The sequence below is a fragment of the Lithobates pipiens genome, unplaced genomic scaffold, assembly GCF_037356315.1.
Source record: "Lithobates pipiens isolate NorthernLeopardFrog02 unplaced genomic scaffold, aLitPip1_a1.2 Scaffold_18, whole genome shotgun sequence".
In the NCBI taxonomy this organism is placed as follows: Eukaryota; Metazoa; Chordata; class Amphibia; order Anura; family Ranidae; genus Lithobates; species Lithobates pipiens.
Genome location: NW_027507758.1, coordinates 366,889,909 through 366,901,913, shown reverse-complemented (window position 1 = coordinate 366,901,913; position 12,005 = coordinate 366,889,909). Strand labels below are relative to the sequence as shown.

The window sequence follows — 12,005 nt, the reverse complement described above, 5'->3', positions numbered from 1 at the left end:
TGGACAGGCCAGAGATTTTCGCAAAATGAGAGAGAGTCAAGAAAAGATTGGGAAGAGAGACATGAGGGTTAGTAATAAACATCAAAACATCATCTGCATACATGCAAAAGGTTTGTTATTTTTAACAAAAGAAAATGAGACCTTAGTATCACTTTAAGGTAAAAAAAACCTTCTGACTTTAGAATCACTTTAACATAATTTTGCATTTTTCATTATCATGTTATCTAAATCAGTCATATTACATTCCTATGACGTCCTACATCCCACTGCTCAGAAAAAACAATAACTTTATGTCACCACCAATCCTGTCTGATTTACCATTTTTATTTTTTCTTATTTATTGCAGATTCCATTAGTTTTATTGTTTCTTTAAGTTACCGATCAAGCGCTTCAGATAGTGAAATCTTAATCGTTAACCTGGTAAGATATGATACACATATTATTTGTTTAAATGTAATGAAATGCTTTTGTAAAATGAACTGGTAGTTACATTGTCTATTTTCTTATAGATAAACGAAAAACTTCAAGCCAGTTTTCCAAAACAGAATGTGACAGCTGTCATTAAAAAAGTACAGAAAATCGTCAGTTAGCAGTAGCACATACAAACATTGGATACAATGTCACAAATGTCTTCAATGAAGCACTGAAACATTCTGAAAACTCAGGAAATCATGGAAAAAATAAAAGTTTTCCACTTAAGTATTAAAGGACTTTACATTTTATAAATGAAGCATAAACTTTTAAACAGAATGTCCTGTTTTTTTTATTTTATTCCTCTACAAATGATATTTAGGCTCCATGCACACAAGTGTCCTTTAAGCTAAAAAAAAAAACGCTAGAAAAAATGCTGGATAAAAACCACTGGTAATAGATTTTTGTAGTAGCGTGTTAGCAATGGTTTAGGAGTGTTAGCATTTTTGCAGTAAAAGGAAAATGAAAAAGCTCAAAAAAGCTATTAGTAGCGCTTAGGAGCATTTAGCAACGTTTAAGAGCGTTTCTGCTGGAAAAAACGCTTCAGGAAACTCTACAAAAACTTTTTTTTTCTGCTCCTAGATGTTGAAACTCAAAAAACACTAATAGTCAAAAGTAGTGGGCATGAACACTATTAGGAGCAGAAAAAAAACATGCTAATAACAGCTTAAAAAAACGCTAGTGTGCATGGAGCCTTGGATTGTATGATTGATAGTCATGTATTTTAATTTAACATTACATTTATAATGTACAAATAAACAATAAAAAAAAAATACACCTGTCAGCTCATTGTTTTTCTCTAATAGCTTTATTAATGTGAGAATCCATTGTTTCTCAATGTCTTGGAAACCAAGAGCCACAAGGCTGTTTAGTGTGGACTTGTATTGTTGACATTGCATCTGTAAACCTCTTTACTGTCTGCTAATGTACCAGGCTCTTCTCCACTGACTGCCACTACACAAACACACTTTTCCACTGGCCACTGTGCTGCACTTCTATTCTGACTGCTATTACAATGACTCTTCTCCTCTGACTGTCACTACACTCACACTCTTCTCCACAAGATTTTGCTGTACCATGCTCTTCTCCATAGACCACCACTGCACCTGCCTGCTTCACCCCTGACTGCCACTGTACCATGTTCTTTCCACTGACTGTTTCTGGACCTGCACATTTCTTCATTTTAATGATACAGCACAACATACCACAAACCAGATTGTATGCTGTGCCATACATTAGCAGACCTCCCAAATTTGTGACATGGAAACGAGGGACTTCTATTAGTAAAAGTATGTAGGCATAAGAAACACCCCCTGCCATGCCCCCCTTAACCACTTGCTTACTGGGCACTTAAACCCCCCTCAGTCCCAGAGCAATTTTAAGCTTTCAGCGCTGATGCACTTTGAATGACAATTGCGCGGGCACACAACATTGTACACAAATGAAATTTTTATCATTTTTTTCCCACAAATAGAGCTTTCTTTTGGAGGTATTTAATTCCAGCTCGGAGTTTTATTTTTTGCTAAACAAACAAAAAAAGATGCAAAAAAAAAAAAAAAATCATGTTTAAAAGTTTGTTATAAAATTTTGCAAACGGGTCATTTTTCTCCTTCATTGAAGTGCGCTGATGAGGCGGCACTGATAGGCTGCACTGGTGGGCACTGATGGGCTGCATTGGTGGGCACTGATAGGCTGCACTGGTGGGCACTGATAGGCATAGTTAAGGCGACACAAATAGGCACAGATAAGGCAGCACCGATGGGCACAGATAAGGCAGCACTGATGGGCAAAGATGGCATGGGTGGGTGGCACAGATGGGTGGCACGGATGGGTGGCACGGATAGGTACCACTGATAGATGGGACTGATGGGCACTGATAGGTGGCACTGATAGGTGGCTCTGATAGGTGGCACTGCTGGGCACTGATGGGCGGCACTGCTGGGCACTGGTAGATGACACTGATGGGCACGGATATGTGGCACAGGTGCAGCACCTTTGTTAAGGCAGATTGTGGGCACTGCTGGGTGGCACTGTGGGCACTGCTGGGTGGCACTGCTGGGTGGCACTGTGGGCACTGCTGGGTGGCACTGTGGGCACTGCTGGGTGGCACTGTGGGCACTGCTGGGTGGCACTATGGGCACTGCTGGGTGGCACTGATGGGGGGCACTTACTTTTTTTATTGTTGCACTGGCAGGGGGCAGGTGGGCACTGACAGGGTTGCAGGTGGGCACTAGCAGTGCTGGCCATGATCGGGACTGATGTCCCGATCACGGCCGCCGGTGATCGGCTTTTTTTTTTCCTCCGCGAGGAGGAATAATAGCTGATTACCGGCTCCGTTATATCACATGATCAGCTGTCATTGGCTTACAGCTGATCACGTGATAAGGGGTCGGGATCGACCCCTTGCACGGATCGGTGATCAGGCGAGTCTCGTAGACTTGCCGATCACAGAGCGCGCCGCGCGCGCCCCCCAGGGGGCTCGCAGGCCGCTCGTGCACGGGACGACGTCAATAGACGTAGTCCCGGAAAAGGAGATCCGCGCTGTAGCCGTCAATTGACTATAGCGCGGATCTCAAGTGGTTAAAGGAAAATTATACCATAGAAATGATTAGTTAAACCCACAAGTGCTTTTTTTTTACCATTATTATTCCTTTATATTGGCTTTTGAAATTTACAAATGCAGCATTTTAGAAATTAGATGAAAGGTTTAGCACTGGGAAACTTTTTGAAAGATGAAAAGTAAATTTTATATACAACTATACAGGTCAGACCAAAATGAGGGACAAATGAGGAGAAGAAAGGGACAGGGGAATTTGTTCCAATTAGGTACAGTCCCTCAAAATCGGGGACATTTGGGAGTTTTTCTTTACAGTAGAATCCCCTAGAATGCTGAACTCTGTATATTGTATTATACATTAATACCACTAATATCTTTTTTTATGGAGGTGAGATTGTATTCTGCTCAATGAATGAGCACAGTGCTATTAACCGGTTCCCGACCGGCGCACGCCGATGTACGCCGGCAGAATGGCACGGGCAGGCATTTTGGCGTACAGGTACGTCCAATCTTTAATGCCGCCCTGCCATCACAAGCGCTCCGCCTGCGGTGCGCTCGCATGCTGGTCAGGACCCCTATGAGTCCGGTCGTGGGTCCCGCAGACTCGATCGACGCGGGCATACCCGTGATCGTCTCACGGGGCGGCTGAACGGAGAAATGCTGTTGTAAACAGCATTTTTCTGCCTAGCAACTAGTGACACTGATCTCTGCTCCATGTGATTGGAGCAGAGATCAGTATTCACTAAATGAAAGCCCAGCCCCCCACAGTTAGTAACACACCCCTAGGAACACTTAACCCCTACACTGCCACCCACTGGTTAACCCCTTCACTGTCAGTGTCATTTACACTGAAATCACTGCATTTATATAGCAGTGATTGCTGTATAAATGACAATGGTCCCAAAAATGTGTCAAAAATGTCCGATGTGTCCGCCATAATGTCGCAGTCACAATAAAAATCGCTGATCGGCCGCCATTACTAGTAAAAAAATAAAAATTAACTAAAATGCCATAAAACTACCCCCTATTTTGTAAACACTATAACTTTTGCGCAAATCAATCAATAATTGCTTATTGAGATTTTTTTTTACCCAAAATATGTAGAAGAATACGTATCGGCCTAAACTAAGGGAAAAAAATGTTTTTTTCCATTCTGTTGTGATTAAAATGGTATTTCTATATACCTGACAAAGACCAGCTAGAGGTATAACTAACGCAATTACAATAATATATTTTTGGGGGATATTTATTATAACAAAAAGTAAAAAATAATGCGTTTTTTTCAAAATTGTCGCTCTATTTTTGTTTATAGCGCAAAAAATAAAAACCGCAGGGGTGATCAAATACCACCAAAAGAAAGCTCTATTTGTGGAAAAAAAGGGCGTCAATTTTGTTTGGGAGCCACGTTGCACGACCGCGCAATTGTCAGTTAAAGCGACGCAGTGCCGAATCGCAAAAAGTGGTCTGGTCTTTGACCAGCAAAATGGTCCGGGGCTGGAGTGGTTAATTAAGAACAAAGCATAGTGTAATATCTATATAATTGCCATATATCCCACCTCCCCACATGCCCTGTTTCACAGGATCAGATATACATGGAGGACACAGTATGTCCCCATGATTCACTTATGCTCAATAGTTTTTCTGTACTCCCCCACTGTCTCTAATCTCTTACACATTTATCCCGGTTTCTTTTTAATCCTTGTATGTCTCTTCATATTCTGTCTTGCAAGAAAAATAATGCCAAGCTGCTTTCCTAGCCATCTACCCACTTGACTTCCTGCTCGTACCACCCTTCTATTACCCTTTCATGCATTAGACTCAATTCACAAAGCTAACACAACAGGATACAGATTTTTTTTTTTGCAATGTTTGAGTTATTTTCAGCTGTGTACAATAATATTTAAACATTACAGTCACATGGCTAAAACCAAACCCCCTTATCCTTCCATGTGTTGCAGAATAAACACATATTAAAAAATAAGAAAAGGTCTGGTGTCACCGGTAACCCACCTCCATCCCTGTAATATGCAACAAAAAAGGGTTCGCCCATGGGACGTTAAGTGAGGTGGGCACCATTTGGCCAAAAAGCATCATAACAGTAATTGAAGTATAAAGCATTTGAGTTTATTCAGGTAAAAATCATGCATACATTAGTATCATCAGCAATGGCCAATTGTAGAATACTACTGCACTACATTCCTGAAAATTTTTATCAAATCACCAACAGAAAAATCAGCTAATGGGACCCTGACTTGTGCTTAACTCTCCAGGAATCACCATGTACACGGCACATCATGCTTCACATGGTACAAAATTAAAGGCAGTATAAAACATTGGGATATGCCCCAAGATGAATTAGAGCATCATGTTATTTAAAACACCTTATACATTTTACCCACTATTTGCATGTATTTGTATAATCAAATCTCAAGATCTCTACTTGTAGATCCATAACCATACAATATACAAATGGTTGTTTTGCAAACAGGCAAAGTCACATCTCTACACATTTTGCATCCTGGCTTTTATAGGAGTGAGATTAGCGCCCAGACTATCACAAGGTGGGACCTCTGGCAATGTAGTGCTGACGGTGTAGATTCATGCCTGGCATGTACACTACTTTCTGGGATTCCATTTTAGCATCCCCTATGCTTGGCACTGTTCTCACACCCTGGGAAGTGTAGGCATGATGACTGATGTCCCACTATCACTGAGCATGTGCGTACATAGCCACTAGTGCAGCATGTGTGCTACGCATGCCCAGTAACACACCCACGCCGTAATACGCAGCATCAATGTTCTGCTGCAGGTAGCTGGAAGGAGCCAAGGGCTGGACTTGGTAGGGCTTTGCTCCAAATGGAGGGAATGCTATTCTGTTGTCTGTTGTAGGCAAATACTATTACCCTTTTTGAGGACCATTTGGGACCATTTGCCTAACAGTACCCTTTTGTCATAGAGACGTTTTACATGGGGGAACCCCACATTATGAGGACTCAAATTGTAAAATCCACATCCAGTATTGAAATCTAAAAAAAAGCTCATTCTCTTCATTCTCATTTTATTGGTAAGTTTGCCCTTATGGACCTACTGTATATATACAAATGATGTATTTTATTTTGAATTAGTCCGACTGTTCTTAGACTCTATGGCCGTCTAATATCAGCATAGGGATATTTGCGGCAAGCATATACCTCTAGCTCTAGCACATGGGGATATTCCACTGAATGATTGATTCACCCCCCCCCCCCCCCCCCCTTTTGGCTGCATTGATCCTTTGGGATTTACTTTGAACAGTATTGAGTAGAAAAGGTGGGAAACATAATTTTTCATGAATATTGATGTACTAGATGAAAAAAGTTATCATTCATTATGCATATTTGTAACATATTCTAATATGAATAAATATAAAAAAATATTAAGTGCTACAAAAATATCAATCTCATTTGTTAGCACCTCATCTCTCTGCAGAGGTAGCTAGAATGCAAAATGTTTAGAGATGTAACTTTGCCCCTATGCAACACAACCTTTGTATATTGTATAGTGCAGATCTACATGTACAAATCAAGAAATATATAGTAATATAGGGCAATATGTATGAGATTTTTTGAAAAAACATGATGTTTTTTATTCATGTTGGGGCATATCCTGAGTTTTTACGCCTGCTTTTAATTCTGTTATATGAAGCACTATGTGTAAATAAACTTCTGCTCTCCTCCCCTTTCTTCCTTTTTTTTAATTATGTGTCTCTACGACTCTGCAAGAGATTCACCATCACTTCCTGTTCTTACAGGAAGTGGGGGACAATCTTCCCACTGAGAATACATGCAGGGGTTCTACACCTTCCACAAATGTTCTACTTCACAAATGTGTTTGCTTTTAATGTTCGATTTGGAAATAAATGTCATTTCGTGAACAAAAACTACATTTACTGTTATACATTTCCATCCTGCTCCTTTGAATTTTCTTGTCACTGTGATTAAAAATGCATGTCTATTTGACCCCACTAACAATTAGAAAATCAAATGTTGATCAAAATTCTAATAGCGTATGGCCAGCTTTAGAGAATTAAAGCAGTTGTAAACCCCATTCATGAAATCCGACTTAGGCACATATCTGTGGTGTTTACTTATCTCTTTTCAAAGCTCGAAATGCTGTGTCTTTCTGCTCGCCCCATTCTTCTGTTATCAGCATGATAAGTTCTAACAAGTTCTCAGACACAGGAGATAAAAAGCAGCTGAAAATTTATGACCGGGAGGGATCTTAGTGGCAGATTACCAGAGAGTTGGTCTATTCAAACTGCAGCTCTGCATGTTACTTCCTTAATTTAATGTATTACTGTTTTCGTAAAGTTTCATATGAGAAAAATCAGATATGAAATACTGCACATGATCAGAAACAGCAAGAAAAAAAAGTTTTGTCATTCAAGAATTTTCATACAATTAGTACCACCCTTAGCTTCGTGCTGTGAAATATCAAGGATAACTGGACGATCGTTCATCCAATTTTCTTATAGTGTGTGCTTTAGTCACAGCAGATGAACCCTGGTGAGATAAATAAGATGGGTATTCAAAATGTTTGCATTTGTTATAACTTAATTTGAGACTACACAGACACCCAACATCCTAACAATTGTCATCTGCAGTCAGTTAAAGCAATACTAAACCCATCAATTTAACTGCTGTCCAAAAGAGTTACATTCAAGCCATGCTGTGAATAAGGAATATTATTATATTAAATTGTTGGGGGCACAAGTGATCACATGTGTAGCACCATGGGAACAGCAGAACAAACAGAGGCTGAGATAGCAGCTTCCTTGGCTGTAAAGGATAGGGAGGTTTTGTACCACTTTAAAATACTTGAGATTAGGAGCTTACACACAAACTGTAACACCTGACAGCTGATACATTCAAATGACATCTGCCAATATAACCATGATAACAGCGATAATAATGGCAGAACGGAAAGTTGTCGGGACACAGACAGATCAGGTTCTCAGCCCACAGGTTCTCAGCCCAAGTGAAGGGTACTGGCTCCTGGCAGCACATGACCCATTGAAGATTGTAACAAAAAAGACAGAAGTTTAGCCACTCAACTGCTAAATGTCCAAGATGAATTTATCGATATTACCCAATAAAGAAAATTCCACCTACTCCTCTCCTTCCACGTTTCATTTCATTAGGAACTTAATCATCCTGGGCTTGTAGAAGTAGGTTTCTACCTCTCTCTTTAACCACTTAACAACCGTCCCATAGCCGAATTATGGCTACAGGGCGGTTGCTTAACTCTGAGAGGCCGTCATATGACGTCCTCCTAGTATGGCCGTGGCCGTTTACCATGTGATCGCTCCATCAAATGACGGAGTGATCACGTGTAAACAAATCGGCGTCATGTTATGACGCCAGTTCCTCCCTCCCCTCTCTGTACCGATCGGTACAGCGGAGGGGGAAGAGATCGGTGTCAGCAGCGCTGTGGGCTGCATCTGCAGTGCCCACAGTGCTGCTCACCGAAAATTAACCCCTCAATTCCCTGCCAATACTCTGCAATACCCGCCAATACTCTGCAATACTCTGCAATACCCACCAATACTCTGCCCGCCAATACTCTACCCGCCAATACTCTGCAATACCCGCCAATACTCTGCCCGCCAATACTCTGCAATACCCGCCAATACTCTGCAATACCCTGCCAATACTCTGCAATAGCCTGCAATACCCTGCCAATACTCTGCCATAAATTGCCATACTCAGCAGCACTTTGGGCTGCATCTGCAGTGCCCACAGTGCTGCTCACTGAAAATTAACCCCTCAGTCCCCTGCCAATACTCTGCAATACCCTGCCAATACTCTGCAATACCCGCCAATACTCTACAATACTCTGTAATACCCGCCAATACTCTGCAATACCCTGCCAATACTCTGCAATACCCGCCAATACTCTGCCCGCCAATACTCTGCAATACCCGCCAATACTCTGTAATACCCGCCAATACTCTGCCCGCCAATACTCTGCAATACCCGCCAATACACTGCAATACCCTGCCAATACTCTGCAATACTCTGCAATACTCTGCAATACCTTGCGAATACTCTGCCATAAATTGCAATACTCAGCAGCGCTGTGGGCTGCATCTGCAGTGCCCACAGTGCTGCTCACCGAAAATTAACCCCTCAATTCCCTGCAAATACTCTGCAATACCCTGCCAATACTCTGCAATACCAGCCAATACTCTACAATACTCTGCAATACCCACCAATACTCTGCAATACCCTGTGTTACGTACCTGGGATGTGAGCCTGACGTGCAGAGGAAGGCCTCTCGTACAACTCCGGCTCACGGACCACTGGTATTGATACAGCAGCCACAGGAGCACGGTGGGGTATGAGTGCCTGTAAAACAGTTCAATAGTCCCTGTAGTAGTGGTGATCAGCAGGCAGGTAGTGGATGAACTCACACGAGCAGGACCAGATGCTGGTTTGCAGGGCTGGGAGCTGAAGCAGGCTGGATGAACAAGATGCAGGGTCCGACAGGCCGGGTCGGTATTAATCAGGCAGATCGGGCATAGACGGTAGGCAGAAGAGAGGTCAGGTCACAAGCCAAGTAGTACCAGAAGATCAGCAGACAGAATCAGCAGGCAGGATCAGAGTCAAAGGGAAGCCGGGATCAGAACAGGCAGCAGGCAATCACAGGTAACGACAAGCTGGATAAGATTCAGAGGTCACACAGGAAACAGGAAACAACACAGAAGCTGCAGACCAAACAGCAATGAACCTCTGTAGGAGCCCTGTTTAAATAGCCCGCCTGACTTCAGTATTAGTGACAGGTGTGTGTCTTAAAGTGCTAGTACCCATGCGTGCACGCCGGGATCTTACATGGAAAGCCCGTCTTCCCTGACATTGCCCCCTCCCTACGGGCAACCTCCGGGTGCCCAACTGGTTCCTCTTTTGCGGGTTCCTGCGGAAGAAGGCACGGATCAAATCTGGGGCATGTACATTTTGTGCAGGTTCCCAGGAATTCTCCTCTGGACCATAACCCTTCCACTTGATTAAATATTGCATCTGACCCCTTCTTTTCCTGCAGTCTAAAACAGCCTCAACCTCAAATTCTTCATCCCCATCAATAATAATAGGTGCAGGAGGACCAGGTCTATGATCCGGAAATGGATCTGGCACAACAGGCTTCAGCAAGGATACATGAAACACTGGGTGGATTTTAAAAGACTCAGGTAAAGTTAATTCAAAGGAAACATCATTCATTTTTCTCCTTACCGGAAATGGTCCTACGAACCTTGGTGCCAGCTTCCTTGAAGGACATAGCATCTTCAAATTCGTTGTTGAAAGCCATACTTGATCTCCTGGTTGCAAGGTCAGTTCCCCCCTTCTTTTCTTGTCAAATGATTTCTTGCTGTCTTCCTGTGCTTTCGCGATGGTTTCCTGTAACAACATATTATTACAAGAGAAAAAGTCCAGAGTATCCTGGACAGCTGGAACGGAAGATTCTGCAACAAGATTAGGTAAGAAGGTGGGATGGAATCCATAATTAGCAAAGAACGGAGATTGCTTGGTGGCAGAATGGTTGGCATTATTATAGGCAAATTCCGCCAGGGGTAATAATGATACCCAATCATCCTGGACAAAAGAAGTAAAACAACAGATGTATTGTTCTAGGGTTTGATTAGTCCTCTCCGTCTGCCCATTAGTTTGTGGGTGGTAAGCAGAAGAGAATGAGAGTTCAATCTGTAGGATCTCGCACAAGGCCCTCCAAAATCTGGATGTGAACTGGACACCGCAATCAGACACAATATTTGCAGGGACTCCATGGAGTCTGACAATTTCTTTTATAAACACCCGAGCAGTTTCTGAAGCCGATGGTGTACCCTTTAGAGGAATGAAATGAGCCATCTTTGATAAGCGATCTACTACCACAAAGATACCAGTACATTCTTCAGATGGTGGAAGTTCAACTATAAAATCCATAGCAATCATCTGCCACTGTCTGTCAGGTATAGGCAGAGGTCTGAGTAATCCCCAAGCTTTGTTACGGGAACTTTTACTCCGGATGCAGGTGGTGCATGCATTTACATAAGCTCCGCAGTCTTTCTCCAATCCTGGCCACCAAAATGAGCGTTGTACAAGTTGGACAGTCTTATGAACCCCAAAATGGCCTGCCAAAGGGTGGTCATGACAAACCCCCAAGATCATTGCTCGAACCTCTTTAGGTACAAAAATCTGCTTACCCCTCCATAATAGTCCATTCTTTGCTTGTAGTGTGACCCCTGGAGGACTGGGTGTTACTGCAGAAGCTTGCTGTAACTGAGACAAAAGGTCAGTGTGTAATAGTAGGAAGTTTCCAGCTGGTAAAATGGTGTCTGGTATTAGGATGTCTCTTGGATCTTCGAACATGTGCGACAATGCATCAGGCTTAGTGTTCTTTGATCCGGGCCTGTACGTAATATGGAATGAGAATCTTGAAAAAAAGAGTGCCCAACGAGCTTGGCGTGGTTTGAGGCGTTTAGCGGATCGCAGATATTCAAGATTCTTATGATCCGTGTAGATCAGAATTGGATGGGCCGCTCCCTCCAGCAAGTACCTCCATTCCTCCAATGCAGCTTTGATCGCCAAAAGTTCCCGATCACCTACATCGTAGTTTCTTTCAGCTGACGTGAGTTTGCGTGAAAAGAATGCCACTGGATGGATCACTTCTTTGAGGCCTTGACGTTGTGATAGAATGGCCCCAACTGCACTTTCTGAAGCATCCACCTCCACAATATAGGGCAAGGTAGAGTCTGGGTGACTTAAGACAGGAGCAATGGTAAACCGTCTCTTCAAAGTTTCAAAAGCAGCTTGAGCCTCAGAAGTCCAACAGAAACGGATACCTTGTTTGGTCAGCTGTGTAATAGGGTGAATGATAGCGGAAAAGTTCTTTATAAACTTGTGATAAAAATTGGCAAAGCCCACAAAACGTTGTATTCCCTTCTTGT

At 42.6% G+C, this 12,005-nt stretch overlaps 1 protein-coding gene across 4 annotated transcripts in view; it reads left to right on the top strand.

The window, feature by feature from the left end:
* The window catches only part of LOC143988218 (titin-like), a 171,306-nt gene extending 170,051 nt beyond the window's left edge, over positions 1-1,255 (top strand). For all 4 annotated transcript variants that reach the window (XM_077487613.1, XM_077487614.1, XM_077487615.1 and 1 more), the window contains 2 exons: positions 347-420; positions 510-1,255. In XM_077487613.1, coding sequence (XP_077343739.1) covers positions 347-420; positions 510-590 — 155 coding nt within the window. In that variant the 3' untranslated portion in view covers positions 591-1,255. The remainder of the gene's footprint in view (positions 1-346; positions 421-509) is intronic.
* Positions 1,256-12,005: the final 10,750 nt, after the last annotated feature.